This window comes from Heliconius melpomene, chromosome 8 (genome assembly GCF_056956725.1).
Source record: "Heliconius melpomene rosina isolate 202511_hmr_F chromosome 8, ASM5695672v1, whole genome shotgun sequence".
NCBI classification, from domain to species: domain Eukaryota; kingdom Metazoa; phylum Arthropoda; class Insecta; order Lepidoptera; family Nymphalidae; genus Heliconius; species Heliconius melpomene.
This window is the reverse complement of record NC_140396.1, coordinates 4,284,620-4,312,084: the sequence shown is the minus strand read 5'-3', so window position 1 is coordinate 4,312,084 and position 27,465 is coordinate 4,284,620. Positions and strand designations below refer to the sequence as shown.

Sequence of the window (27,465 nt, the reverse complement as noted above, 5' to 3'; positions counted from 1 at the left end):
TTGTAAATTAATCGCCAGTTGTCAAGAACGACATTTGCCAGGAAGACATTAACTTATCAAATGGAGACCGCCGCACATGCCTCATTCCAAATCGTATCGAGCAGAGGGAACCTTCGTAGGTATTGGCAGCAAACTTCTTAGTTGTTTAACCTTTACTTTAGTAGTATTTTTGTAGAAGTAAGTGTTTACGTTGTTGGTATCTATGCGTAACTGCGGCGCACGAAATACAGATATGGATAAACATCGTTAAATGGAAAAAAAACCCTACGTCTAAACTGTTGAGGTATCTTGATTAATGTCTTTAGGTATGGGTTTGAAATATTTTACCCTATATGCTGTTCCCATAAAAGGAGCGCTGACGCTTCCAGTCTGTATAAGCTTAATAAAAGAAAATATATACAAGTATGTTATAATTAACGCTTTTGTAAGCTACAATAAAAATGGAAACAGAGAATGATTAAATTTGCATAAATGATATGAATATTTATCCTAATCAATTATTAAATCGTTTAGGCTCGTACAAAAATGCAAATTACTATTAAATAATTGAAATATTTACGTTATTTTATCAAATGTGACAAAATACACATCAATCACAATCTATTTTAAAATATTTTAAGGATGTTTTTAATAGAATAGACACAAATAACAACAGAACTTTAGATATTCTGTCTTAAATTAACATTATTTATAAGCGAAGTAAAATTTAGCAGAGCAGAATGAAAATATTAATTATTTCATTTTTTCGAGTGGGCATCGAACCCACAACCAGTCGCGTTTAATCACTCACTTGTGGCACTGCGCATATTGTACTCATATACTATTACAAATTTTAAGAATTAAATTAGTCTAAAAAACATAACGCTCTATATGTGTTAATACACAGAATAAACTACTTCGTCGATACCCAATATATTCCTGAAAAATATTTCATAATCCATTGATCGACTGGTCAGTGCTGAAACTGGGTGTGGGGTTACTCTTTCACAGGGGGTCCATTTAACCGACACCTCCCCCGGGGTGGCTGATACACGTTTATTCTGGAAAAAACCCTCGCAAAAAAGACCACCCCCACGAGCATTCGAAGCGAATCGAAAATTAATTATACCGTTGAAAAAACTTTATTTTTCGTTTAGTTTCTAGTCTTTTGTTCGGTGCAGCGCGGCCATTGTAGGTTTTGTTTTAATTTATTTTTCAAATGAGAACTACCAATTGTTTATACAATGACCAGAAAACAGCTAAGTTTTTGTTGATTGTGTTTTAGTAAAAGTTAGGTCATAAGGACTTAAATATTTATTTAGGATTAATTTGAATTAATTGCATTCAATAGATTATGGACGCATTAAGCAAATCAAATAAAACTAATGTATAAACGAATTCTGTAATCATCGTGCCTATTTCTTATAGCATCACGCCGGATGCCACTGGGTAAGTAGAAGGAACCAAGTGTTAAGATACTTCGTTCCCTTTAAGACACTTCCGTTCCCCACTTTATACAAAATTCTGGGGGCATTATGAGTTGAATAGCGGCATCATTACACTTTGCCTCATTACCAGAGCGAGAAAATGAGAAATATAAATATTTAATTTCGTCAAGTGGGAATCGAACCCAAAATCTGTTACGTTAACAGTCGCATGCTTGTGCCTATACTACTAAATACTAATTTAATTATACAAAATTAGGAATCGAACTCACAAGAAGTCGCTTTTACAGTCACACTCTGGGCCCCTGCGCCACGACTGGCATCTACACAATTGAATTGAAATCGATGACGATAATACTACAATTAATTTAAAAATCAAATCAGCTTCACGCTGTGTCCCGCACACAACGGGGTAGGCAGAGGGAACCTAGTGTTAAGACACTCCGTTCCCCAATTCCGCCGAATTCTGGAGGCATTACGTGTTGAATGGCGGAACTCAACGCCGTGCTTTGCTTTACGCCAGAGCGAATAATTGATTTGAACAACATTTTTACAAAAATGTTAAATTAATTAAGTTGTTATGGTTCCTTTCTCAAAATTGATGTTGATGAAGTTAATTCTCTCCAAAAATTAATGTATCTATTTAAGTAAAATAGTAATTATATTGTATAAAAAATAAACATTTAAGAATTTTATATATTTTTTAAATATTTCATGAAATGTACGTAGAGCAATATAAAATGCCATATAATTGTTAACCGTCATTAAAATATTTACATTATAATATACCTGTACAATATTTACGATCTCATATTCTATACTTAATTTTTTTTCAAAATAGAGCAAAGGGTTAAGTAAAAGCCTAATTAAGCCATAAATAAATTTATTTTCACAATTATCTAAAACAAAGATTAACAATTTTGAACTACATTCCAATGTCTACAACAAATATGTTGTTAAAGCTCGCGTGTAAATAAGCATCGAGTGCATCTATTTAATAGCGTTGCGTACATCGTTGTCTGTAAAGGCAAGATGACTACCTACAGTAACCCTCGCCCTGGAGGAAGAGTCGGAAAGCCTCTGCTATCTTACTCGGCTGCTCTTCCAACACCATTCCACAATCTGAAATACTCAGCCAAGAGGTCTTTGATGGCTCCAAGCGGCCGTTAAAAGTGACAGTATCATCAACGTGTGGAGAGAGCGCCCCAGTGACGTTCAAAACAGGGACTTTAATTGTGTTATTGTCTCTTGCGATCGCTAAATCAGACCGTCTCAAGTAAGAGTCAATAAACATGGAAAGGTTCACTGGGTTGACATGTGAAAAGCATTCTTTATATACGTGAGCCAGATCGTGATTGCGATCGTCAGTACTACGGCCGAAGTGATGCCACATTAGATAATCGAGCGCACCTTGGGTCATTCCGCTAGATCTAAGCTGGCGTGTGTTGATTTTTTGGTACAGCCATTCGGTCCAACCAGCTTGTGTGGATGTGCAGTTGATCAGAACTAACGCATCAATCTTTTGCGGACTCACTATGGCATAACGAGCCAAAATGTTAGCACCCGCGCCTACCCCAAAACCAATAAAGGATCTTATTCCAAAGTGACCAAGCACAAAATCAATTTGGGAGGCCAAGGCGTCCATGGAGGGGTAAGAAAAATCTTCGGGCAAGGTCGGCGCGCCCTCTTCTTGACCCGGAGCATTGATGTGGTAAATGCAAAATTTATCCAAGATAGTGCGCATGTCCACAAAATTGAAAAACGCCTGAAAGTTAGCTGCATAATTTAGACCGAGGTCGTGGTATGTTATTATGGCGCGCTTGTTACGGTCGCCTCTGATCGCCACCAGGATGTCTCCGCGAGGAGTCCTCACTCTCTCTTCCACGCATGCGCCGTCGCTCTGTAATCGTCTATCTGATGGATAATGTAGCTGAACACTTTTTAAATCGTCCTCTAGATTATCTGAGGACATCATGTTGAGAAGGGCAATGTTTTCATGTATCGTCGTTGTCGGCATAGTGCTTAGATAATCAATTACTTTATATATTTACTCAGAAGCTGCCTTTATTAACCTGATGGCAGTACCAGTACCTACTTGAAACGGCTGAAGTCGTCGGCAGGATATTTGTTTTACAATGCCGTTGGCTCGACGAGCTTATTAGCGTTTATTATCGTAATCCAACACACGCCGCTTTGTCTTGTATCCCACAGTCCATGACTACACTATATATACTCGTATCGATCGACAGAACTATCACTGGTTATTATTTTATCACTTAAAATGTTTATTTCATTAAATTAATACTCGACTATATAAATATGTTAAAATAATCGCAGAAAATTGTCAATAAAATATGAACCGGGCGAGCGTAAGGCCCAGCAAGCAGTTAGTTCGGCACTAATCGGCAGTTTCCGTTTCGTCTCGTACGGCAGCCAGAGCGGGTTTCTATGGTCTCGCGCGATGTTCACGTCGGTGGAGCTCACAGCGCATGCGAAAGGGGACGAGTCGATGTTTTTTATATTATAGTTTATACTTCACTTGTATTATTACGTAAAAGTAAAACTGTATTCAGTTTAGTAGTAGCTTTAACTAGATAATGAAATTAGCGCTAAGTCGATCTGGATTCGTATGGTTCATTTGATGGTCAATTTTATTTTTTTTAATAAATAAAAAATAATTATTATGTAGATCAAAGAAATTGATACAATTTCTCGACATTATGTTTATGATTTTTCAAAAATAATATGTTGTCAATATTGTTTTTAACAAACATGTTATTGAAACTTACACTATCAAGGTTAATGAAAGTTATCATTATCCCTAATGATAACTTTCATTAACCTGGATATCATACAAAACTTTTATTCATAACTTAAGTCTATAATACAATATATATTTAAAAAAAAAATCACTAATTCTGTCTTATTGAGGCAGAAATTTTGAAACTATAAGCTCGAATTTTGGCGGGAAAGTTTTTAGATAGAGATGTCAGCTGAGTGTCACAATTCACCTATGAAGACCATTCAAAGAGGGATTATAATACTTTATGATGATAATAAATTTAAATTTTACCTCATTTTCCTGAGAACTACAATTTAGCTTTGGTAATTAGATAAGTGTACTACTAGCGCTGAAGTATTACTACTGCTACAACCCTCTTTCCAAAGTTTAACTCCACGAAAAGCGGGATATTTAAACGTTTTAAGTAAAAAATCGAGATTCCTATACATTTTTATAGAGATTCCTATACATTTATTTGTAAAATTAACTTTCCTTCTCGACTGCTGCATGAAAGTGTTATTCCATGTAAGTACCTATAATGTTTGTCTATTAACTTCGTTTTGGTTTTTTAAGACAAATCAACAAAACTAAATATCTCCATGTGTCTAAAGTAAATAAAATTTGGATTCAATTTTCGTTAACGGTTATCGGGTAGTAAATAGTTATAACTTTATATTTCAGCTTCATATTGAAATTTTGTATCTTAAAAATATTTCACTAAACACTTGTTTCATGGTTTATTAGAATTCACTCTTAAAAAAGCAAGCGAAGCTGTGCGCGTCCGCTGGTCGATTATAAAAATAGTACAGGATGTACGTAGGCAGGTCACGTCGTAGCAACATTGGCCGCCCAATTGACCTCACTCTACAAATATATTTCTAATAGTTACTTCTTGTTCTAGTATCTACTAGTACAACTTTATCGGAAGTTTATTTCTTTATTTTAATAACTGTAAATTAAAAAATACATTATTTACTTAAAACATGATTTCTCAAAGATTAGTAATATACATAAAAGTGACGACAATCGAATTTTTTAAATTACATAATAATATATAAAAAAACTCTATTGTCGAGATTCCTGAGAACGAAATTATGATTGCATGCTCCAGCTCCAAAACCTGCTTAATTAGCATGCACATTATAACGGATATATTTATTTGTTTTTACTTTCGTTACACTGGACTTGTATTTATTGCGATCAAGACGACAGTTATATACAATATAAAATTATATAATTTATTATTTTTAAATTAGAGGTTCACGCTGTATCCCGTATATTACAGGATAGCCAGAAAGAGCCTAACATCAAGACACTCCGTTTCCCACTTTATAAAACAATAATTCTTTCCCCCGAATGGGGATTGAACCCACAAACGTGGTGTTACTGTCACAAACTTCTACGACGGCTTCTATTATGTTGTTATTTGTTCTTATAATAATATTTGGTATAGTAAAACATAAGCTTAAGCGAACAAACTAACCGCTGTTTCTCCTGTCCACATTAGAAGGATAATCTTACAATTGATAACCGACTGGACATTTATTGTTTACTTAACAGTGACTAATAGCAGTACTGTAATTTAAGTTAAATTTCTCTTAACATGCAAATTATATACATATATGATATGTTTGCACGTATGAGACTCTGTACTATGTTTTAATATAATTGATACTTTTTTGTTTTAGGGTTCCGTTCTCCCAAAGTTCCCCAGATAAATAAATTTTAGTAACACTTTGTCGTCCGTCTGTCTAGACCATTTATCTCGAGAACGCATAGAGATATCAAGCTAAAATTAATTTAAAATGTTCATGTCTTCGGTCTCTTGAAACAGAAAAAATCTAGTTTCCTATATTGCAATCAAAAAATAGCAAACCTATAGAGATCTACTTTTATGATTATTTACTGTGGACTTACCCGACACCAGAGCGAAGGAATGAAAATATTAAATAAAATACAAATACTTATGGGAAAAAATCTGAGAGAAAAAAGCCATTACAAATTTCTTATTTGTATTTCTTTTATACGAAATGAGTGTTAACTTATAAACCTAAATTATTTTTCCTTTTGAATTACAAATCAAAAATTGGTATGGACGGAAGCCTCTGTGTGGGCGCGCCGGACTGGAATTAACCGGTTTTTTATTTATTTTTAATCTATGTCACTAAACCAGTCAGAAATGAATGAATGAATGAAATAAATGTTACTTCATTCATAAATGTAAGTGAGATGCTAATTTCGAAATATTTGTGCATTTATTTATATTTTTTTATCCTTTTATATTGTCAAAGGTAATTAATAAATTTAATCACCGTATAATAATTTTCTTTTTGATAATTACACCTCATTTAAACAATAAATAAATCAAAATATTTGTATTAAAATAATAAGTCAACAAGTAAAATGTTTGCTCTTATTTATTATAGGTCCACTATTGTGAAAAAGGGCAATTTTTCACAAAATTCGGGTCCATCGGAACTCTTAATATTTATGAGGCTAATCTTGAAACATTGCCAGAAGTATGTTCTAGTGCCAAGGTAGGTACTTTCGTTGCTTATCGCAGCCTGTTTTTGAAATGACCAGAAAATACAACCTTACAAATATTTTAATTATAGATTTTTATATTATAGATTACAATTTACATTTGGATAAAAAGCAATTTACATTAAGAAGAAACAAGTCTTACTCATATATTTTTTTCTCAGTGTGTACCAACTAAAAATCATTAATATTTTTGTTTTAACAAATTACTTCCAGACACTGGTTTCTCACTGGTTAGTGGGATAGCTACATTTACGATTACAATTTTTCTGGTCTTATAAAGAAGAGTTAGAATTTTCTATATTCGTAAAAAAATTAGCTTCATCCCGCACATAGCAGGGTAGCCAGAGGGACCCTAGTGTTAACACACTCCATTCCCCACTTTCTACATTGCGTGTTGAGTGGAAAAAATGGAAATATAAACGTAAATAAATATTTCACTTCCTCGAATCGGGATCGAACTCACAACCGTCGCGTTACAGTCGCACCCTTGTGCCGCTGTGCCACGGCGGTCTCACGACGGACTTGTATATTCCGGAAAATTCTAAATTTACTTTCCTTACATGGCGTTAAATATACGGTATATTGGTTTCCAGATTACAAATAATATACGGGTTCTATAATGTGCCATCGATCACGTTGAACAAAATTCAGAAGTTACGATAATATCCTGGAAATAATGGGTAATGAAAATCAGTTGGCGACCGAAACCCGCTATACGAGTAAGCGCCTCGTTAAAATATCGCATAATTTAGCGAACAATATTTCACTTTATCTCGCATCCTATCTATTTTAACGTGCTTCACCAAATATGCTTTTGTAATGAAATATATTTTTAAAATTAAAATCAGCTTCACGCTGTATCCCGCACACAGCAGGGTAGGCAGAGGGAGCCTAGTGTTAAGACACTCTGTTTTCCACTTTCTGCAGAATTCTGGAGACACTGCGTGTTGAGTGGCAGGACTCAACGCCGCGACACCAGAGCGAAGAAATGGAAATATAAACGTAAATAAATATTTCACATCCTCGAGTGGGGATCGAACCCACAACCGTCGCGTTACAGTCACACCCTTGTGCCGCTGCGCCACGACGGCTCATATTTTTAGCAGAAATACAAAATATAGGAAACACTGCTATAAAACACATATTGTTATTATTATATTAAAATCGTAGTAAAAAATCGCTTTAATTTGACATTCTTTATATTCAAAATCATCTATTAGATACAATAAATAAATAGATTTTAGCGCATTGGCACAATTATCGTATCGACTGTAATCGAGACGGTTATGGGTTTAATTCCCACTCGGAGAAATGAATTATAAGGCCTCGAAAGTTCCGTGGAAAGTGGGAAAAGGATTGAGTTTTTTTTTTTTTTTAAATAATTAGACATATAGGCGTATCGACGTTTGATTCGTAAAAATTGTAAACAAAAATATTGAAACTTTTGTCTATCTGAAAATTTTAAAGAACTACTTAAAATATTGTCCTTACAAACAATATAAAAGAAAATATGATATCGATAGAAAAACGAGGAATCTCATACGGAGTGCTTGTTAGCGATACACCGGGAAATATTGTAGGCAACGAACGCTGCTTCAAAATATGACAGCCGCAAGTTACAACTTTTAAGCGATAATGTTATTATGTTATCTAAGTTGATTTAAATTACCATAACCCGATATATTTAGTATGCTTAAATCTATATATATAAAATCGAAAGGTCACTCACTCATCACGAAATCTCAGAGACTAGTGCTAGAAATCTCAAATTTTGCATGGACGTCACTTATAGGACGTAGGTACTCGTGGAGACAGAAATTAATAATAACATAGTTCACGCAGGCGAAGCCGCGGGCCGCTAGTTCATTATAAAATTGATAGTAATGGAATAAATATCTTGCCTCAAGAATTCGCCGGAATGTAAAGAAGGGAAGTGTTTTTATGGGGAGCGGAGTGTTTTAACACTAAGTCCCCAGATTCTCTCTGACTTATATGGGTTACAGCGCGCAGCTACAAGCTAAAAGATAAAGATTATTTATTATTATTTTGTCGGACTTGCTTTAGAATAGAATAGTATAGAATTTTGAAGAATTTTTTATTCTCTCAATTCAGCTTCGGACCTCACATTTTTATATTTAAAGTAAAATCCTTTCACTTGGACTCAACAGCTACATCCTCTCGTAACGAGTCAACATCCGATGAAAGAAAACAACATTTTTACATGTCTTCTATGTCGACTGATAGAGGGTAAATATAAAAGGATCGATTTTTATCATATATAGAATAGATAGTATGAAACACAGATACTGAAACAAAAGAATGACAAAAACAAACAAGAATAACTTGATAAAACTATTTTTACATTTAGTATTAGTTTCTTATTTATCCGACTAGGTTATATTTTTCAGGCTTATCTTGTATATATGTATGATATATTTTTATTACGTCATATCTCCAGAACCTCAGAACGGATTTACATAATTTAAGTGTTGTTAGATTTCCCTCAGAAATTACTAAGAAAAAAAAATAATAACAACAAAAAATCCGACTACATAAAATAAAAAGCTTTTATTGATATTTTTAACCTTTAACTATGGACGTGTTTTTTTTATAACACACATATGGACGTCGGGTCTGTCAGACCAGTGTATTTATTGGTCATATTCCGTCTGTTTTTTAAAGGAAGAAGACAATTTTATGTTTTAGTTTACATAAATAGCCTCAAATCAAACAAAATCAATATAAATAAAATAGCTTTTTATTAAACTTTACGCATCACAACGATTTAAGTAACTTAAAGTCACAATTTCAGTGTTTGGCCACATGGGATGACTCTTAAGAAAATAATACTATAAAAAAAAGACAGATAATAAAATAAATATTTTTTTAACAAAATATAAAGTCTAACAATTAAAAAAAATAAAGAAATTACATCTTATGGTATAAAATAAAAATTTTGACAACACCTCAAGATAAGGTACAATTGAACATCGATACACAATGGCTTTCAACATTGTTGGCTAACAGGACGATTGCAATCAACATAAGTATGTGTTGTCTTTCTATATATCTTATGGGGGCAAAGTATACATGTTTTTCAAGAACCCAAAACTATTTTTTTAGCTTCATGTTCAATAAATGATAGATCAGATCGCGAAACGCGAGTCAAAGTCATTCTCAATTCTTAGAGTAGTTTAGTATACGAAACGCGTCTTTTTCTTTGATAAAGTGCTATTTTTTTTATAAAATGTCGTCGTCCAATTCTTTTGTTTGATGTTAATTATAAAGTACCGATATATTTGTCCCTGACGTGCTTGGTCGATAATTTTTTTCCATTTTATCATAAAAACTAAAAAAATCGAATCTATTTTTAGGTAAATAATATTTATATTACTAAAATATATGACAAACATTGCAAAATAATATATGATATATAACAATAAAAACATTTGAATACAAATAATACAATTAAAATATAAAAGTATATTTTGTAACATTATAAAAATATATGGTGTTTTGAAATCATTATGTATGGGAAACATGGACGTCGGGTCTGACAGACCCAGGCTCTGTTTAAAAAGTTAAATACTCACGTGTTTTGAAGCCAGAGACACAACCACTGCTATCTACATTCATTTTGGCATTAATAAGAAAGGTACTGAGCGACTCAGTGGCGGAGGTCACCGAGAAGTGGCCGATTTGTAGAATTCGTAGACCTAGATGGGTCTGTGAGACCCCGACGTCCATACTTAAAGGTTAATGACATTGATGTATAATAAAAATATATCCGCTTAAACTATTACTATATGAATGTTCTTCTTATTTGAAATATATAAGGATAATCGTAAATTTTTCAATACCTTTACTATGCAAAGAGCTTATGAAATATCAATAGTTTGTAAACCTTTTTTAGAACAAAGAATCTTATCAGTGCTATTAAGATAACATTGTCTATTGAAATGTCATAGTCTTAAAATCAGTTTTTATTATTATTAGCTAATAATACCTTATTATTATTTTTTTAATAGGACCTTCTTATTATTATTTTTGATTAGGATTATCTAATAGGATATTTCTTATTCACATTTTTAATCTACTTAACTCTCCGAAAACAAGAAAAACAAATAATGCTAAACCTAGCAATAGCGCACACTGATCCTTTTAATATTTTCTTTAGATTAATTTTGCTATGAAAATACTATCCTAAAATATTAGATTAGTATACGCATAAATATTTTTAATTGCCGTTACCATAGCGGTGAAATGTATTAAGGAACTAAGGTTGCCATTCAAGAAGCTGCTTCTCTTGCCATAATAAAATGAAAGCTGTTTCTTTTGTTTTCTAAGTAAAACATAAAATTTATTAGACTTAGTAACAAAGGAAACGCAGGTAGTCCTGGAACTAAGCTTAGTTTTACGAAGAACTTCGATCCCTATTGTTTTAATTAATAATAGAATCAGCAGTGAAAGAGGGCCGACGGAAACCTATGAATTCAATAAGTCAAAAATAAACTAGCAATACTTGTTTATTAGCACATTTTTTTATACGTTACTTTACCCGAGCACACCTTGGTGTCGTACATCATTTAATTTTTTAAATTGAATTGTTTAAATTGAATTGTTTAAATTGCAAAAAAAAATATCTTTAAAACTACTACTTTAAATTTAAAAGTATTTAAAGAGTACTTGAGTTAAGAAGCGACAGTTCCTCTTTTATTCCAATTCGGAGATTTCGAATTGGATTCTAACGAATCCACGAATTCTAACGAATGCACGTTTGAAATAGATTTTGTAATAACTTAATATTAATCCTATATTTCTTACTTTTCGTTCCAATTGATTGAACGTGACTTCTATAACTAGATGGCCAGATGTTAATCCTGTATTTTTAATTTCGGGATTAATACAGAAAGCCGATAAACAATACGAGTACCTAGTACACTACCATTGTGTATTTCCGAAACTGATGATATTTTTTTTAAAGTTTAGTAAAAAGTTTTAACTTATGTATCTATCTATTACAGTTCCTTTTACTGTCCTAAGGTCGTGAAAACGTCCCTGACAACGTGAAACGACCCTGTAGGTAATTAATTATATAACCAGACATTCCTAAAAGATTATTTGTCGTTTTAAAAAAAAAACAAGATATAATTTATCAAATATATACAAAATATTATTCCCAAAAAAAATTTTTTATATTTTTTTAAGTACCAAAAAACCGAATTGAGTAGAAAATCAAATACGCAATGGTTATAGCTTATTATATACTGAAGACTTCCTAAGACGAAACTCAAAGACGCCCGCCATTAAAATAGCGAGGCGACAAAGTTTGAAATACCTACTTAAAATATAAAAATACAGTTACCCGAACAAAAATAATAAATATCTTTCTAGTTACATTCGATTCATAAATAGATTTTTTAGACGTAAAATAAAAAAAACCTCGTCAGTCTACAATATTATAGTAATAATAATAATATACAGTTGTAACTTACACCGATAAGAAGCATTGAAAGTAAAAGGTAAAAGCCTATTATTTTACTTATTTGGCGTTATTAAAATAATAAGCTATGGATAGATAACAAAGAGGTTAAAAAAGAGGATTATGCTTAATTGTTTTATTACAAGACCTGGAGGGGAGGCTTACCTGTAACTTGCAAATATATAAATAAGTTTAATATTCAAAACTGTTCATTTTAGTTTTTCTAAGCAATTAGTTACCTTTTAGACGCGTTTAGTGATTTAGTGAATGTGTTAAACAGTGATATTCAATGGTAAAGTTATTAGCTACTCAGTTATATTTATTTACTTTTTATTATAATTTCAATAATATAATAAAAAGTAAATAAATATGATTTTAATCACTTATATTTTTTTAATTAACTAATAGTGTACCTTTAGAACTTATTTAATATTAAAATCAAAAATCAGCTTCACGCTGTATCCCACATATAGTAGGGTAGGCAGAGGGAAGCTAGTGCTGAGACACTCCTTTCCCCACTTGCTGCCGAATTCTGGAGGCAAGCGTGTTGAGTGGCAGAACTCAACGCCGCGCTTTGCCTCGACACCAGAGCGAAGAAATGGAAATATAAATTTAAATAAATATTTCATCTCCTCGAGTAAGAATCGAACCTAAAACCAGTTAGTTTTACATTCAAATTATTTAATATTAACAGGCTGAAAAATCTAACAAAAATGATTCGCGACGTCGCGGTCGACCATCCGGAAAGAACAGAATGCCTTTATCTCTTGTAAGTTTACTTATTTGATTATCTTAGATTTATATACTTATCCTATAAGGCTTATATAACTATTAACTTAAGTATTTATTTAATAATATATATTTTCACAAATTAAGGACGAGCGGCGTGCCCGTAACGCCCTCTATGAGAGGCAAAGACGACAAGAGACGTCCGATGCAATGGCAACTTTAGCCGAAGCTGCAGGCTGCGATCCTACAGTGAGTGTTGAATATAAAACTTTCAAAGTTATTATAATAAAATTTAATATTATTTTTTCTTACTTATACTATTAGCTTTTGCTATTAAAAGTGAATTAGTTCGATTGTCACTCAAAAGTATAGTTTTCCCTTAATAATTTATTTATATCTTAATAATTTATTATAATTACCATCCTCTTGCAGCTCAGCAACGCTGATATATTAGCAACCGTCATCAAGCAACTAGAAGGTGCCGTGCACACATCCAATGTGGTCTCCGATATGAAATATATTAATGCAAAATTGATGGAACAGAGTAAGATTCCTTATATTCCTATTTTTATATTAAATAATTAAAAAAAATAACAGCTTCACGCTATTTCCCGCCTGTAGCAGGGTAAGCAGAGGAAACCTATTGTATGACAATCGAAATCGAATGTTTCGAATGTTTTAGGAGTTGCAAAACACAACGAAAAGCTTTATGCCTTGATGCCAAAATGAAGAAATGAAAATATTAATATATAAGAATTCATTTCCCTCAATAGGGGATCGAACCCATAACAGCCCCATTACAGTCCCACACTTGTGCCCTCACGCCACGAGGGCCTCACTAATTTAAATATATTAATTATGTAATTAAGGCATATGATAATATATATCATTCATAGATGATTCTTGCTTATTTCAGTCGAGACTCTAGAACAACGTATCAATGATGAAAATATAGAAAATGCTGCCAGCGACAAAAATAAAAAACGCAAGATAAAAAAAGAACACAAATCAGAATCGTCGAGTGCTTTAACTGAGACTTTATCGCTTTAAGTAAGTTATTTAGAAATATCGTAAAATTCCTAATTAATTTGTATTTAATTAAGACCTATTTACATAAAAATCATTAGTGTTTTTATGGATATATTTATTTTTTTCTATTGTAGATGGGACCACGATTACATGACATATGGAAAAATTATAAGTAAGAAATTATAAGTCTTAAGTCAAAGGTGGGCTATCAAAGGTCTAGAATAAATAAGACCGATCAAATGAATGTGTGAGTGTGACAAGTCAAAATTATGCGAGAAGAAGAGTTTCTCAGATACGACTGGCAGTTTCTAGTTAGACAATTTTATAAAGGGAAGAACTGTAAGAATTACTAACCAATTAGCCGAAACCAAAAAGGATACCAAGAAACCTTACTTCAGTTAACAACATTAAATACAATGGCAACAAGCCGTTCTCTTCTAAGAAACTCTTTTCTTGTAAATGTTATTTAAAATGTTTCAGTACAAAATGAATAATTTTCTATTATTACTTTACGAGGCTTAATTAAGATTATTCGTAGGTTATAACATACTGTGAAAAACATTATAGTAGCGCCCACCTGTAGTATAAGTGTAGTAAAAATAATTAATAAGTTACTTAATATTTCAATATCACTAATTATCAATTTCAGTGCAATAAAATATTTAAAAATGTATGACATCTTTTTTATTTCCCTCTTTTTACTGTGATATAGGACTGTCTTTATTTTATACTTAACACAGATTTAACTTAAATGGCAAAGAATAGCATAATATATTATTAAGTATATATAGTCAGCTTCACGCTGTATCCCGCACACAGCAGGGTAGGCAGAGGGAACCTTCTGGAGACATTGCGTGTTGAGTGGCAGAACTCAACGCCGCGCTTTACGTCGACACCAGAGCGATGAAATGGAAATATAAACGTAAATACGAGTAAATATTTCACTTCCTCGAGTGAGGATCGAACCCACAACCGTCGCGTTACAGTCACACCCTTGTGCCGCTGCGCCACGATGGCCTCAGTAGATATAGTTATATTTATAATATAATAGTATTTTTTTAAAAGATTCCTAAACAAACATGTTGAACTCATGTGGAGAGAGATCCACACGATTTAGTTACTATTTATTCAAGGGAGCTTTAAGCCTAAAACTTTGACACTGTAATAATTATCAGCGGTGTAATTCCATTCTTTGTATGTATAAAAAACATAATATAACTAGATTAATATATGACCAATTTAAGAGCATTACATTATTATTAAATATTTTATTTAATATTTTTTTTATATTTTCTTTAATTTTCCGCTTATTCCGGCAGCGAGCCACAGAGTCCCCAATACAACAATGAAGGCAATTTATATATAAAATAACCCTTCTTTGCCATAACTAGTTAGTTTTGAAAAGCACAATAGTGTTTGAACTTAAATCCTTTTATAGTAGATTCATAGAGTAGTAATAGACTCGTGAACAATTTTGTGAAGTAAAAATAATATATTTAAATTATAATTCATGTTTTTAATAGAAAAAGTGGGTAGTTATATTGTTACAAACTTTAGGCAGTCTTGTTATTTCTTATTAGCGCCGCAAACATGCCGCATCGCTGAAAAAATATATATATTGTTAGCGAACAAGAGCAAAAGTGGGTAGATTTAGGTGAAAAAGACAATAACAGCAGTGGAATTGTGTCAAATGGGAACAGTTGCTTGTAGGTGGAAGCCCTGATTGGAAGGTATCTAGTGCGTAGTGTTGTTATTGAGTGATACATGTCACTTATTGTAATTAAGTGGAACCTCTGTCCGAGTACGTTGGAAACATATAGACGGTATGTATTTTTATCGTGTTATTTTAAAAACGCTAACCGCTTCCGATTTCTAACAATAAATTATATTCATTCAACATAAAAAAAGAATCCAACGAAATATATATGTTTTAACAACAAAAAAACACGATATCTGTGAGATTCAATTTTAAATAAAAATAGCTTAGATATAAATAAATTAAATTAAAAATATTATAATACTATATATTATAATATTATCGGAACACCAACTGTATAAATATAGTTGATTTATTTTCAATTCTAACAAATCTAAACCAGAAGCATAAAAGTTTCTAGGTTCGGTTTCCGCCTGGGCAATGCCAATATACAATTTTGTTTCCGAGATTGAAACTGTTGTGTTCCACTATTAAGCACAAAATGTCTCTATAAGTGGCAGAACAAGGAGAATTTGGAGAACGTAGTGCTCTTCCTACAGCTTATCCCTTTTAATGACGAGAGAAAAATTAAGAAAAGAGGGTAAAAATGTAAAAACTAACTGTCCCTGGGGTCTTCAACAAGAGTGTAATCGTTTCTCCAGCTCCTTATCGTACCCATGTGTCGTGGAGGTTGCGGAAACAAAGGGAAGTTGTTGTCTATTGAGTCCTTCTTTATCATCCCTATTATGCCTAGACCCAGACCGCCCAAGAACAAGGCGTGATAAGATTTTAAGTAATATGCTAGTATTGGCCCACAAGCGACGCCCCCTGTGTAAATATTAAATATATTTAAATATTTTTTTTGTTCTAAGATATGTATATAAAAAATTATATAAGTAGTTACAAATCTAAATAGAAAATCTTTATTTCTCTATGAACATGTAGGGATGTTACATCATATACGAGATGCCATTTTTACTGGAAAATATTTAATATTTGCCAGTGAGAAATTTCGATCGGAAACATATAGTTGTAATCGTCATTTCTGCGCTCTGGCACCAAGGCAAAAAGAGCGCGCTGAGTTACACCACTCAACACGCAAAGCCTGGAAAATTCGGAGGAGAAAAGGGAACGTAGTATCTTTACACTAGGTTCCCTCTATCTACCCTGCTGTAAGCCCATGACTAAGTTTTTGCGTATAAAATATAAATTAATAATTTAAAACATTACCTATGAAATAGTTAAACACATCGTCTTGCTTTCTCAAATGTTGAGCCCCATTTGCAACTGCCGCGAAGGTCGCTCCCGCCAGCATCGGAGGGATCGTGTGATACGCGTACCTTCAAATAAGTCTTTTTCTTATATCTACTATAAATATATATATAAAGAAGAATATAATAAGTAAATGTAAGCACTTACTTACTTATTAGTAATTATTGTATAATTAAATTATATAATTAATATTTTTTTTAATTACCGTCTCAATATAGGCCCCAATCCTACTGCATGGGAGTACATGAGCACGTCGTAAGTGGACATAATCAAACCCGCTATAGCCCCGTAGCGACTTGCTACAATGATCTAAAGCAAAATTATTGTATATCAGTCAGTCAAGTGTTTCATAGTAGATCTCGAATCCGCACCTTTAGGAAGTCATCCAATTGAATGACAGCCTTGTCATCAACTCTTGTTATCCGAAATGCTGATCTTGCGGTTTTCGTATAGTTGTTAAAATACAGTAAATTAGTTTATTGCTAATTCATATTTTTATCCGATTTTCAACTAATAAAGTTACTTGTTATAAAAACCATAACTTATAATATTTTTTTATTTTTTTCGATGGACAGAAAAGCAGAAATAAGCTCAGTTTGTGCATCACAAGGGAGTTCACTGTTTAGTTGACAACAGAGGACCCCTACATCGCGTTTACAGACGCTTTCCCGGCTCCCTGTTGCCGCTACCGCAATGGTGTTACCGTGATGGACGACTTTTTTATGAGAAGCAAATAAAATATTATTTAAAATATAGTTGAGGTCATCATGGCGCAGGAGTACAAGGATGTGATTCTAACGTGATGGCTGTGAAGGCACTCGAGGAGATGAAATTTAGTTACATGTATATACCATCGCTCGCATCGTCGCTCTGGTGTTGAGGCAAAAATACTTCCAGAATTCGGCGAAGTGGGAAACGGAGTGTCTTAAGAATAAGTTCCTTTTGCCTGCCCTGCTATGTGCAAGATACAGCGTGAAGCTGATTTATTTTTTATTTAAAATATAGTTAAACGAATATTCTCCTCCTCCCTCAAATAGAGCCTCGTCCTTATATGAAAAAAAAGTCGGATAAACCTTTTTAGAAACATCACAACCGTCGGGTGTATCATAATATCTATAATAATTGCGGGTCCCCCTATCTTTACATTCACAGGACATGATTCGGTTCTTCTTAATTTATAACTTCATTAGGTATAAATGTCAAACTTGTCTTTTTTTTGACAGTATTTTTTTTTGTTAATATTGACAATGAAGGTTAATATAATGTTATATTTAGAGACAAGGCAAAAAGCAAGTGACTGTAACCGCGACAAGTTGTGGTTCTCTTTCCCACTCAAGAAAATGAAATATTTAAAATTAATATTTTTATTTTTTCGTTCTGGTAACGAGAATTCCAGAATTCACGCCAAAACACCGATTGGCGCTGTATAGGGCGTTCCCCCTCTCAACACTCAATGCCTCTAAAATTCTCCGGAAAGTGGGAAACATGTTATACACGAGGTTCCTTGTGCCTACCCTGATGTGTGCGGGATACAACGTGAAACGAATAAAAATTATAAATATAAAATATAAATTTAATAATGTGAATATCGATATTATATATTATAGATATATAGCCCTCTCACCCGCTGTTACTTACGTACGTACGTAATACGTAAATTCCGAACCTACGACTCTGGTCCACTAGGAAAATAAATGAAAATGTCTATGTAACAAGAGTATTTTATATTACATCTTAACTATGTCGTCTTCTTAAATACTTTCACAAACAATTACACATTTTACCTCAAAATGAAATACTTAATGTGTATAAATGGTAAAAATTATTTACATTCTGCATGTGCCTATGAAAATATAAAACATTATTTCATACAGGAATGTAAAGGCTGGATGAAATATTTATACAGAAGACTTTACTTATCTAAATGAATATTCTTATTGGGAACCTAAAATAGTTTGTACTAAGAATATTAAATTCAATATTTTTCTTAAAAAATGTATGTGATTAAATATTTTATTGTAGCTGCATAGGCTGAATAATTTTAAGCCTTAGCAGTTACTTATTAAGCAAAATATACAACCTTCTTATTTTATATATTTCATTTATAAATATAAATAATTTTAAGATTTTTATCTAAAATATATTATGTGTAAAATATGTTTTGAAATTGAAAAATTATAATCAGCTTGTATAAATTTACTTAATAACAGAAAAACATATCATACACATAATAAATTTCAGTATTTCTTTATTGTTAAGCTCTTTCCACTACAAATGACATATAAAATTAAAATATAAGTTTTTTTTCAGTGGTGAGATAAATATACACAAACTTACAAGAACAAAATTGTAACCAGAACATATAAATATTTCTCTCCTTTCGTTAAAATTTTATTATCTTTCTTAAATAGACAGTGTGTATTAAGTATACTCAAATTCACGCTTTGTCTTGTTACCAAACAGAGGAAATGAAAAGAAAATGAATATTTAAGATCAGATGGTATAATGCTGTGCCATAATGGACTTTATTAATATTAAGATTATGTTCTAAGTTAATGTACTTTGTAGAAAAAGTCTATATTTACATTCAATTATAAAAAGAGTCACATGTAGTATACATGTGACTCTTTTATATTATAACAGTAACTAAAGTTAGGTTATTCCACAAGAATATTCAACTTAACAATAAACCAAAATATGTGCAAACCCAACTACTCACAATTTAAAAGGCAATTTTGTATTCGAAATTCCTGTTAAAATTGCTTACTTAATAAAAAAAAACAATATTATTATAAGAAAATGAACATTTCCATATGAAGTTGCCTTAGAATTGGATCTTTGGGTTATTATTTAAACATTCAGGCTGTTTATTTTCAATTTTTTGACTCTTCGAGTGGTACCTTCTCCGTCAGAGCTATCTGTATCGTGAGAACTCCCTTCAGATTTGATACCTAAACCCAGTTCTGGTGCATCCATAAAATTGCCAGTTGCCCGGGCCTTTTCTAATGCCTTAACTGGAAAAAAAAACTTTTTAAGTACAAAACACTAATAGTGGCTACACCATTTATCCTGTATATTAGGGTAGACAGAGATACCCTAATATTAAGGTACTCTGTTTTCCCATTTTTTATAATAAAACATTTGCATGTTTAGTGGAATATATTAGAATATTTAAAAAATTAGACAAAGTGTAAATGAAAGTGAATGCAAAAATTGCTTAAGCAAAAACATAAAAAGTGGTTTACTTACTTTGTGTCTCAAGAATATTATTTTGCTTTTTTAAATCATCTATATCTTGCTGGTGAACATTGTTTTTCCTTCTCATAAACTGTATGTATTCTGCAGCTTTTTTTAGAATTTGTGCTCGACTGGCCTGAAATAAAAAAAGAAAAATTTGACACTACTCAAGATTAATTTTAAATTATAATCAAAAAATATAGTTTTCCTAGATTTTTGGTTCTGGTTCTCTGGTAAATAAAACAAAGTGTTGAGTTCTGGCAGTCAAGGCACAATTTTTTGATAATTAGACAGTGGGATAGAATAGATATGGCTGATATGAGCTCATAAAAATACTATAAAGACTACTTACCACTTTTTCCCCTTGTAACGCTGGTACTGAATCTCGTAATGAAGTGAAACTGTCTTTTATGTGATCTCTTCGTTTTCTTTCCAATGCATTGTGGTGTGCCCTTTTTTCAGCCTTAAATAGAAAATGTAAATTTATTTATTTTTAACTAGCGACCCACCCGCAGCTTCGCCTGCTTGAACTACGTTATTCATTTATTAAACAGAATTGACTGACAACTATAATGTTAATATAATAAATTTAATGTTTTTTTCTACATTATTGTAATTTCTATAAGGATTTTTGATTGTTTTGAATTAAAAATACATTAATGAATTAATGTTGATACTTTATATTTATAATAATATACATTGAGCATTGCATATGTAAAGCTAATTATTTATTATACTGTTAGCGAACTCTTGTAAAAGAGGGTAGAAATAAGTGAAAAATACTATAAAAGAATTGTGTTAATCGGGGGAGCAAGAGAGTCCATCAAAGATCATACTTATTCTTCAGGGGTGAGACAGTCTTCAATAATATAACTATCATTATAAAATAGACCTCAACTGTTACTGCCTGCACCATATGGAGGCACTCCTAGCTTATGTTATTTTAATAATTACCATTTCATTTAACACTGACCACATAGAACAACTATCCCGATGCTGTTATATTCATATCTCTTAAGGTTTAGCTGGGCTGTTAGGGTTCCATATGAGCTGCTCTAGATCTTCATTTTCATTATATAGACAGAAAATGCTTGTTATGTTGATGAACTGTTACTAAGACACTATTTTTATATCTCTTAGAGATTAGATGGACTGCTAGGGTTCCATGTCAGATACTCCACACCTTCATTTTTGTTATGTGGGTGGAAATTGTTTGTCATGTTATTCAGTTTTCCCCAAAGCAGTATATTTATATCTCTTATAATTTAGACAGGCTGTTAAGGTTCCACCTCAGGTATCCAGATTTTCAAAATAAAATATAAACTAGATGTTGCCCAGGGTTAATAGCTATGCGACCAAAAAAGTTTCATTCAAATCCATCCAGTGAACAATTTCATAGTAATTTGAGATTGTAAAATACAAAATAAGGGCCATACAACAATTAAGATTAAAATAATGAGATGAAACACCATAGCATTTTATGAATTCGCTAAGTCTTAATAAAAAAACCCAAAAGATACACATTACAAGTTTAGCAACATTACGTTCACCTTGAATAAGGAAAAAGATCTTACACTAAAATAATAAAATATTTAGTGTTGTACCTGCGAATAATATCCACTTCCACCTATACTACTTCGAGCGTGAGGCCTGGAATCAGAGTCATTTTCTGCCTGCAAATGGTAAACATATTAAACATAAAATATATAAACATTATGAATAATAAACTGGAAAATGTAGGAAAACACCTTACATCGCTTTCAATATCAATGTCACGATCATCGTCGCTCATCATCTTTAATCGATGTCTTTTCACACCAATCAAAAAATTGATAAATAAAACATTAATGACGTAAATTTGCGCCTAAAAATTATTTATTTTTGATCGTTTTGGTTCTAAAATTTGCACAATAGAACGCGTGACAGAAAATGACAACTGACATTTGTAATTTCCAATGACAATTCCCATTTTCTACTTCATTAATGGCACGGATACTAGCCTTTTACTGATCCTAGTAGAAAAATAATTTTGTATCAATTAATTATAATTGATTAATTATATAACTATAATATTATGTAAATTAACGATGATATACTTTTCACATGTAAAATTTATTCGATCGTTAAATGCACGATTACAGAAACAAACAAAGTATAAATCTTTATTATCTGTGAAGAAAATCTTTGGCGCCAAAGCATTTTCAATTTATTCAGTAATTGTTTGCTTTCATTTTCGTATAAAAACGGATAGAGATATAAATTCTGAGAACTCTTGATCATATAACTAAAAAATAAAAATGAGTTTGGACGTGAACAATCTTGAATTCTATAACATTTCAGACGAGATAACCGATAACGACACGGCGCGATTGAAAAAGGAAGTTATAATTCAACTTCAATTATCAAGTGAGTATATAACGTAACTTCTTGTTTTACGCAGAAAATGGGTATATTAATTTAGAGGCAATTCATGGCGCAGGGGCAGAAAGTGTGATTGTAAGCCCGACTGGTTGTGGGTTCGATCTCAACTCGAGGAAACGAAATTAATTTAAATTATTAATTTAAATTTATATTTCCCTTTCCTTGCCTTAGTTTCGAGGCAAAGCGCGGCGTTGTGTTCCGTCAATCAATACGCAATGCCGCCGGGATTTGACAGAAAGCCGTTTACAGACTGTCTTAACATTAGGTTCCCTCTGGCTACCCCGATGTGTGCGGGTTACAGCATAAAGTTGATTTACCTAATCTGATTTTTAATTTTATATTAATTTAGATATTAATATTTTATTGTTATCTTATTTCTTAGTGGTTGCTGCTGAGTTGGAAGTAGAATATGCTGCTCTTTATCTCGCAGAGCTGTGGAATAACATTGAAGATATGAAAATAAATAATGAAAAAAACTCTTCTAATTAATTGTTGACCTATAATATATGTATGTATGCGTTTGTTTACTGTTGAATATTATAACGATAATATGAACAAAACTCTCAATTAATAATAAATTCTATTTTCACTTAAATAACGTTGACATTTATTGGAGCCCTCTAAAACCACAGTTTCCGCTTACAACTTTATATATATAATACAAATGTTCCTTTTTAAGGATGTTATTGTAAAACCCGATACCATTGTTCTTAAACTATTATTAAGATGAACACGAATAGCGATCGCATTATGTCGCGGCTTAATATTTTTTTAATATTTGCGTTAGCTTTTAATAATATAGAAGGAAAATTAAAGACAAATTGGCCTCCTCATTGTACTCAAGTATCTAAGGGTAAGTATTTTTTGTTATATTTTAAAGTAGGTATATGTAGTATAGATATTTAATTAATATAAATATTTGGAAATATTAACAGCATTTGCAGGATCATAAAAAAATATTCTAGTTCTCTTAATTTTTTCTTTGTTAAAGTATTTTTTAATAGTCTCGTTAGTTATTTACCTACCCAAATGAATGAATTAATTAATCTCAACTTATAGAGAAAATCTAAGGGTTTTAAGTAAATTTAATTACAATTGGATATTTCCATTGTATTTACGATTTATTAAACAATATTTTTATTATAATAATTTCAGACACAGACTATGTTTCTCGATTCAAATTTGATTATCCACCGATGTTTATTCCAGCTGGGCAACATGAAGCTTATCAAAAAGTATGTAATGTGACAAATGTTTAATTTTAAAATCATTAATTATATTAATAAATATTTGTGACAATTATTTTGATAAAAAAAATCCTTATTTTTAACTTTTATTTTAAATGAATAAGGCATGCTATTCAAATACTTAGTACCTATCTACTATACCATTTCTATCGGTTAGCCAATTTTTCCTCGACAAATATACACAAAATAAATATATGTAACATGAGCTATTTCTATGATGTTCATCAAAGATCATTCATTTAATAATATAATTTTACCACAAATTTAAAAATCAAATTAATTATTCTAGATGTTTTGCTTGAATCCACCGGCAGTAAATAAAGCCGTGACAGTCGTCTGCGACTGGGTAGCACCACCCCAAGTGCAGTTCACCCTAGGAGATGATTACATGCACGTGGTGAGACAGGACCCCAGCGGTAGGTTCCTCGGGGCCGCCACCATCATCACTTATCAGCTGTGTACCCATAATATGACGAATGAAAACGATTTGTACTACAGTCCTGATATTGTTGTTACAGAATTTGATTATAATCGACTGTAAATAAATAAAATGTTTTAATCCTAATGTATCTTTTTTAAATGTATCTTTTTAGGATTCGATTAATAAATAGACACCAATATAATAAGGTTTTTTTTCCACTCTTATCCCATGTTTAGTTGAACAAAGGAACAGCTTCAACCCGAACTCGAGATATTACGATTGAGATTGAGATGCAATTTAAAGTTACTTTTTGTTTTACAAATAGAAAATGATAGAAAAATTATAAATGTTTTACAGATGATAAAATAATTAATTTCCGAACCCACGACCTCCGTGCGGTACAGTCACTGTACTGCTGTGCCACGGTGGACTCTTTGAATTTAACCGTAGAAAAAAATCCTGTAAGCAATTTAAATTGATCATCATGTTTCTGTATTTATTCCGTAAATTGGTGCGTCATATTTTTGTAAACAGGAAATTTCTATAGCGATATTATATATAGAATAAACCTACTTATATATAAACCAATATTCATTGGAAGTCGTAGTGGCGGGTTGCTTCACTGAACACGCAATGCCTCCAGAATTCGGCAGAAAGTGGGGAACAGAACGGAACGTCTTAGCACTAGCTTCCCTCTGCCTAACCTGCGGTGTGCGAGATACAGCGTGAAGCTGCTATAATTAATTTTTGAATTTATTTATGTATATTATAATAAAATTAGTCGATTTCACACGTAATCGATTACAAATCCATGTAATCCATTACAAGAATTAAAATATTAATACGATAAAGTATATAAAATATTAATTTTAATTGCCATATTTGTTTAATTAGCAAAAATATATTTAAAGAGAATTTCGTGGCAATAGGGCACTCTCAGTCGAGCATCGAGATGAAACGTACAGGAATTGTTATTTTGTTCTTTTTTTACGTAACCAGTTGTTACGTATGCAATGGTGAAGTGCCGGAGCATGTATATGAATATGGTAAGTAAACTAATACCTGCTAAAACTACACAAATATATATTTATTAATCTGAATATCTTTCGTGTTCTAATAACATTATAATTTTAAAAACAATATCTTTGTACATTATAATTAAAGTTTCATTTAATTTAACAGTTATTTTGTTGAACAAAATATTTTATATTGATATAACTTATTGACAAAGCGCGGCGTTGAGTTCTGCCACGCACACGCAATGCCTCCCGAATTCGGCAGGAAGTGGGGAACGGAGTCTCTTAACACTAGGTTCCCTCTGCCTACCCTTCTGTGTACGAGATACAGCGTGAAGCTGATGTAACTTTTAGAAGCCATAACTTCTTATGAGAGGCTGAACCGTTTCGTTACGCGTGATAACACCGCTAGTGTCTCTGGCATCCCGTTCTCTTGCAAATAAAGCAGCGGCGGAGGGGCTCCTCCTCTCCTCACTCCAACACATTTCAGACAGATGCTTCTCTCTCTCCTCTCTTCGCAGGACTCAATGCTTATTGTGCGATAGACATATACTGTTGTGTTGATAGCGAACATATAGCCTAAATGCCATTTGTTGCTTTTGTAGGATTATATAATTATACTAGCGGCCCGCCCGCGGCTTCGCCTGCTGAACTACTTTATTATTAACTTCTGTCTCTATGAGTATCTACGTCTTATAAGTGACGTCCATGCAAAATTTGAGACTCCTAGCATTTGTAGTAACGAAGTTTCATACAAACTTTCAACCCCAAAAACAACCCCTTAAAAGTCGAATATTACAAATTCCCGTCTTAGCGAGCACCTACGTCCTATAAGTAACTCCTATGCCAAATTTGAGATTCCTAGCACTTGTAGTTTCTGAGATTTCGTGATGAGTGAGTGACCTTTCGATTTTATATATATAGATTAATAATATACTTACTCAAAGACCAGTCCTGGCGCAGGGGCGGAATTGTGGAATTATACAATTATTGGGGTTTACCTTTAGGTATACTTTAAAAATTTAAACAATTATTTTTTTAAATTTCATTTTGAAATTGTTGAGCAGGCACGAATTATGGACTCGAAATATTCAGTTCTGATGACCAGATACCTTATTTACAACCAGTCACTAGACACAGGGTTGATGTGAGTATAACAAAACCGTAATATCTTAATATCTTAAACACTTAAAATAAATGTATTTTTTTAATATTTCAGTTGCTCTATCTATAACACTCGAAAATAAGCTGTTGTTATAATTATAGTTACCTACTGCTTTTCTAGTTTCCCTACATCTTGACGTTGAGCTCACCCATATTTAAATTATTAAAATAATTTCTTAGGTACCTGAAGGATTCATGGTTACTTATGTGAAAGTCACCATCAGGGGTTGGGGCAAGCCACACGTGTCCTTTGCACCAGCAAATAATTATGTAACCATCTCCTATGATTTCTCGCAAGCAAGTGCTTCTGATTACTCCATTCTGGCTAAAGGCATCATTGGATACGGTCGTTCTTGAATACAATCTATATTAATAAATTGATTGAACTTGAAAAGACTTTTATTTTTATAATTTTTAATCTATAATTTTTAAAATTAACTTAGTAATATAATACACTAGTGACCCCCTTGCGGCTTCGCCCGCTTTTACTACCGGATTATTCATATAATGTATGTTTGCAAAGCACTTAAGATAATGTGAAAATTAATTAAACCCTAATGCAACCCGCATTTTCGTAGTTTCAATAAGGATTTTCCAATTGTTTTACACAGCAAGGATTTTTTAGTAGGTACCGTAATTTTAAATCTGTGCTACTAATCTTTTCAAGTACTTATTAAAATATATTTAAATGACTATTTTTAGATAGTTAAATGACTATTTTTAAACGGAAGAAATTATAAACAAAAGCCTACCTACTATTAACTACTACAAAAAATATATCGCGCTGAAGTAATACATTCAACTCCAATTATCCAACACGTGCAAACACTTCTAAATCTTCGTTGCTATAGAGGCAGGCGAGTTTTTTTTCGAGCTTGTGTTTAATGCTGAAGAGGGTATTCTGTCCCTGATGAAAAGCTAGCACTACGTGGCTGCCTGTGAGGAAAATTAAATAGAATGCATCGGCCGAGAATCGAACCCGGGCCGCCCGCGTGGCAGGC

The 27,465-nt window shown here is 32.3% G+C and overlaps 6 protein-coding genes and 1 long non-coding RNA gene across 8 annotated transcripts; 4 read left to right on the top strand and 3 right to left on the bottom strand.

Moving 5' to 3' along the window:
- Positions 1 to 2,285: 2,285 nt before the first annotated feature.
- Positions 2,286 to 3,855, bottom strand: LOC146536760 (protein NDRG3-like). The gene has a single exon (XM_085189008.1). It carries the CDS (start codon positions 3,439 to 3,441, stop codon positions 2,461 to 2,463), a length of 981 nt encoding a protein of 326 aa, XP_085045134.1. The 5' UTR covers positions 3,442 to 3,855; the 3' UTR covers positions 2,286 to 2,460.
- Positions 3,856 to 12,116: 8,261 nt separating this feature from the next.
- On the top strand, positions 12,117 to 14,663 carry LOC146536759 (uncharacterized). 2 transcript variants are annotated; one of them, XM_085189428.1, is made up of 6 exons: positions 12,117 to 12,272; positions 12,927 to 13,001; positions 13,109 to 13,210; positions 13,394 to 13,505; positions 13,878 to 14,011; positions 14,125 to 14,663. In XM_085189428.1, the coding sequence occupies exons 2-5, from the start codon at positions 12,987 to 12,989 to the stop codon at positions 14,009 to 14,011; spliced, it is 363 nt and encodes a 120-aa protein (XP_085045554.1). In that variant the 5' UTR covers positions 12,117 to 12,272; positions 12,927 to 12,986; the 3' UTR covers positions 14,125 to 14,663. The 2 variants fall into 2 exon arrangements, with proteins under 2 accessions (XP_085045554.1, XP_085045553.1); XM_085189427.1 differs by lacking the exon at positions 12,117 to 12,272 and adding an exon at positions 12,308 to 12,524.
- Positions 14,664 to 15,556: 893 nt separating this feature from the next.
- On the bottom strand, positions 15,557 to 18,115 carry LOC146536758 (NADH dehydrogenase [ubiquinone] 1 alpha subcomplex subunit 11-like). Its single transcript, XM_085189631.1, has 5 exons — positions 18,032 to 18,115; positions 17,164 to 17,267; positions 16,917 to 17,026; positions 16,308 to 16,514; positions 15,557 to 15,591 (listed from the first exon to the last, which is right to left on the bottom strand). Exons 1-5 carry the CDS (start codon positions 18,113 to 18,115, stop codon positions 15,557 to 15,559), a joined length of 540 nt encoding a protein of 179 aa, XP_085045757.1.
- Positions 18,116 to 18,660: 545 nt separating this feature from the next.
- On the bottom strand, positions 18,661 to 22,137 carry Max (MYC associated factor X). Its single transcript, XM_085189301.1, has 5 exons — positions 21,949 to 22,137; positions 21,800 to 21,868; positions 20,548 to 20,658; positions 20,208 to 20,331; positions 18,661 to 19,972 (listed from the first exon to the last, which is right to left on the bottom strand). The coding sequence occupies exons 1-5, from the start codon at positions 21,988 to 21,990 to the stop codon at positions 19,809 to 19,811; spliced, it is 510 nt and encodes a 169-aa protein (XP_085045427.1). The 5' UTR covers positions 21,991 to 22,137; the 3' UTR covers positions 18,661 to 19,808.
- A 240-nt stretch (positions 22,138 to 22,377) lies between these two features.
- LOC146536756 (uncharacterized) lies at positions 22,378 to 23,261 on the top strand. Its single transcript, XR_014878217.1, has 2 exons — positions 22,378 to 22,601; positions 22,999 to 23,261. It is a non-coding gene; the product is annotated as an uncharacterized LOC146536756 (long non-coding RNA).
- A 42-nt stretch (positions 23,262 to 23,303) lies between these two features.
- Positions 23,304 to 24,428, top strand: LOC146536755 (uncharacterized). The gene is made up of 3 exons (XM_085189561.1): positions 23,304 to 23,469; positions 23,772 to 23,851; positions 24,153 to 24,428. Exons 1-3 carry the CDS (start codon positions 23,343 to 23,345, stop codon positions 24,402 to 24,404), a joined length of 459 nt encoding a protein of 152 aa, XP_085045687.1. The 5' UTR covers positions 23,304 to 23,342; the 3' UTR covers positions 24,405 to 24,428.
- A 146-nt stretch (positions 24,429 to 24,574) lies between these two features.
- LOC146536754 (uncharacterized) lies at positions 24,575 to 26,851 on the top strand. The gene is made up of 3 exons (XM_085189562.1): positions 24,575 to 25,330; positions 26,368 to 26,447; positions 26,645 to 26,851. Exons 1-3 carry the CDS (start codon positions 25,237 to 25,239, stop codon positions 26,819 to 26,821), a joined length of 351 nt encoding a protein of 116 aa, XP_085045688.1. The 5' UTR covers positions 24,575 to 25,236; the 3' UTR covers positions 26,822 to 26,851.
- Positions 26,852 to 27,465: the final 614 nt, after the last annotated feature.

Bases quoted from the DNA above. Each gene is read 5' to 3' on its own strand.
- LOC146536760 (XM_085189008.1), bottom strand. From the start codon at position 3,441: ATGCCGACAACGACGATACATGAAAACATTGCCCTTCTCAACATGATG.
- LOC146536759 (XM_085189427.1), top strand. The intron at 13,002-13,108 runs GTAAGTTTACTT...TCACAAATTAAG, and splicing joins ACAGAATGCCTTTATCTCTT to GACGAGCGGCGTGCCCGTAA. The intron at 13,506-13,877 runs GTAAGATTCCTT...TGCTTATTTCAG, and splicing joins TGCAAAATTGATGGAACAGA to TCGAGACTCTAGAACAACGT.
- LOC146536758 (XM_085189631.1), bottom strand. From the start codon at position 18,115: ATGTCCTGTGAATGTAAAGATAGGGGGACCCGCAATTATTATAGATAT. The intron at 16,515-16,916 runs GTAATGTTTTAA...ATATTTACACAG, and splicing joins TGTGTTTAACTATTTCATAG to GGGGCGTCGCTTGTGGGCCA. The intron at 15,592-16,307 runs GTTAGTTTTTAC...ATATTTTTTCAG, and splicing joins TGTTGAAGACCCCAGGGACA to CGATGCGGCATGTTTGCGGC.
- Max (XM_085189301.1), bottom strand. From the start codon at position 21,990: ATGATGAGCGACGATGATCGTGACATTGATATTGAAAGCGAT. The intron at 20,659-21,799 runs GTACAACACTAA...TTTCTATTTAAG, and splicing joins GAAGTGGATATTATTCGCAG to GCTGAAAAAAGGGCACACCA. The intron at 20,332-20,547 runs GTAAGTAGTCTT...TTTTTATTTCAG, and splicing joins CGTTACAAGGGGAAAAAGTG to GCCAGTCGAGCACAAATTCT.
- LOC146536755 (XM_085189561.1), top strand. From the start codon at position 23,343: ATGAACACGAATAGCGATCGCATTATGTCGCGGCTTAATATTTTTTTA. The intron at 23,470-23,771 runs GTAAGTATTTTT...TAATAATTTCAG, and splicing joins TTGTACTCAAGTATCTAAGG to ACACAGACTATGTTTCTCGA. The intron at 23,852-24,152 runs GTATGTAATGTG...TAATTATTCTAG, and splicing joins AACATGAAGCTTATCAAAAA to ATGTTTTGCTTGAATCCACC.
- LOC146536754 (XM_085189562.1), top strand. From the start codon at position 25,237: ATGAAACGTACAGGAATTGTTATTTTGTTCTTTTTTTACGTAACCAGT. The intron at 25,331-26,367 runs GTAAGTAAACTA...ATTGTTGAGCAG, and splicing joins GGAGCATGTATATGAATATG to GCACGAATTATGGACTCGAA. The intron at 26,448-26,644 runs GTGAGTATAACA...ATAATTTCTTAG, and splicing joins TCACTAGACACAGGGTTGAT to GTACCTGAAGGATTCATGGT.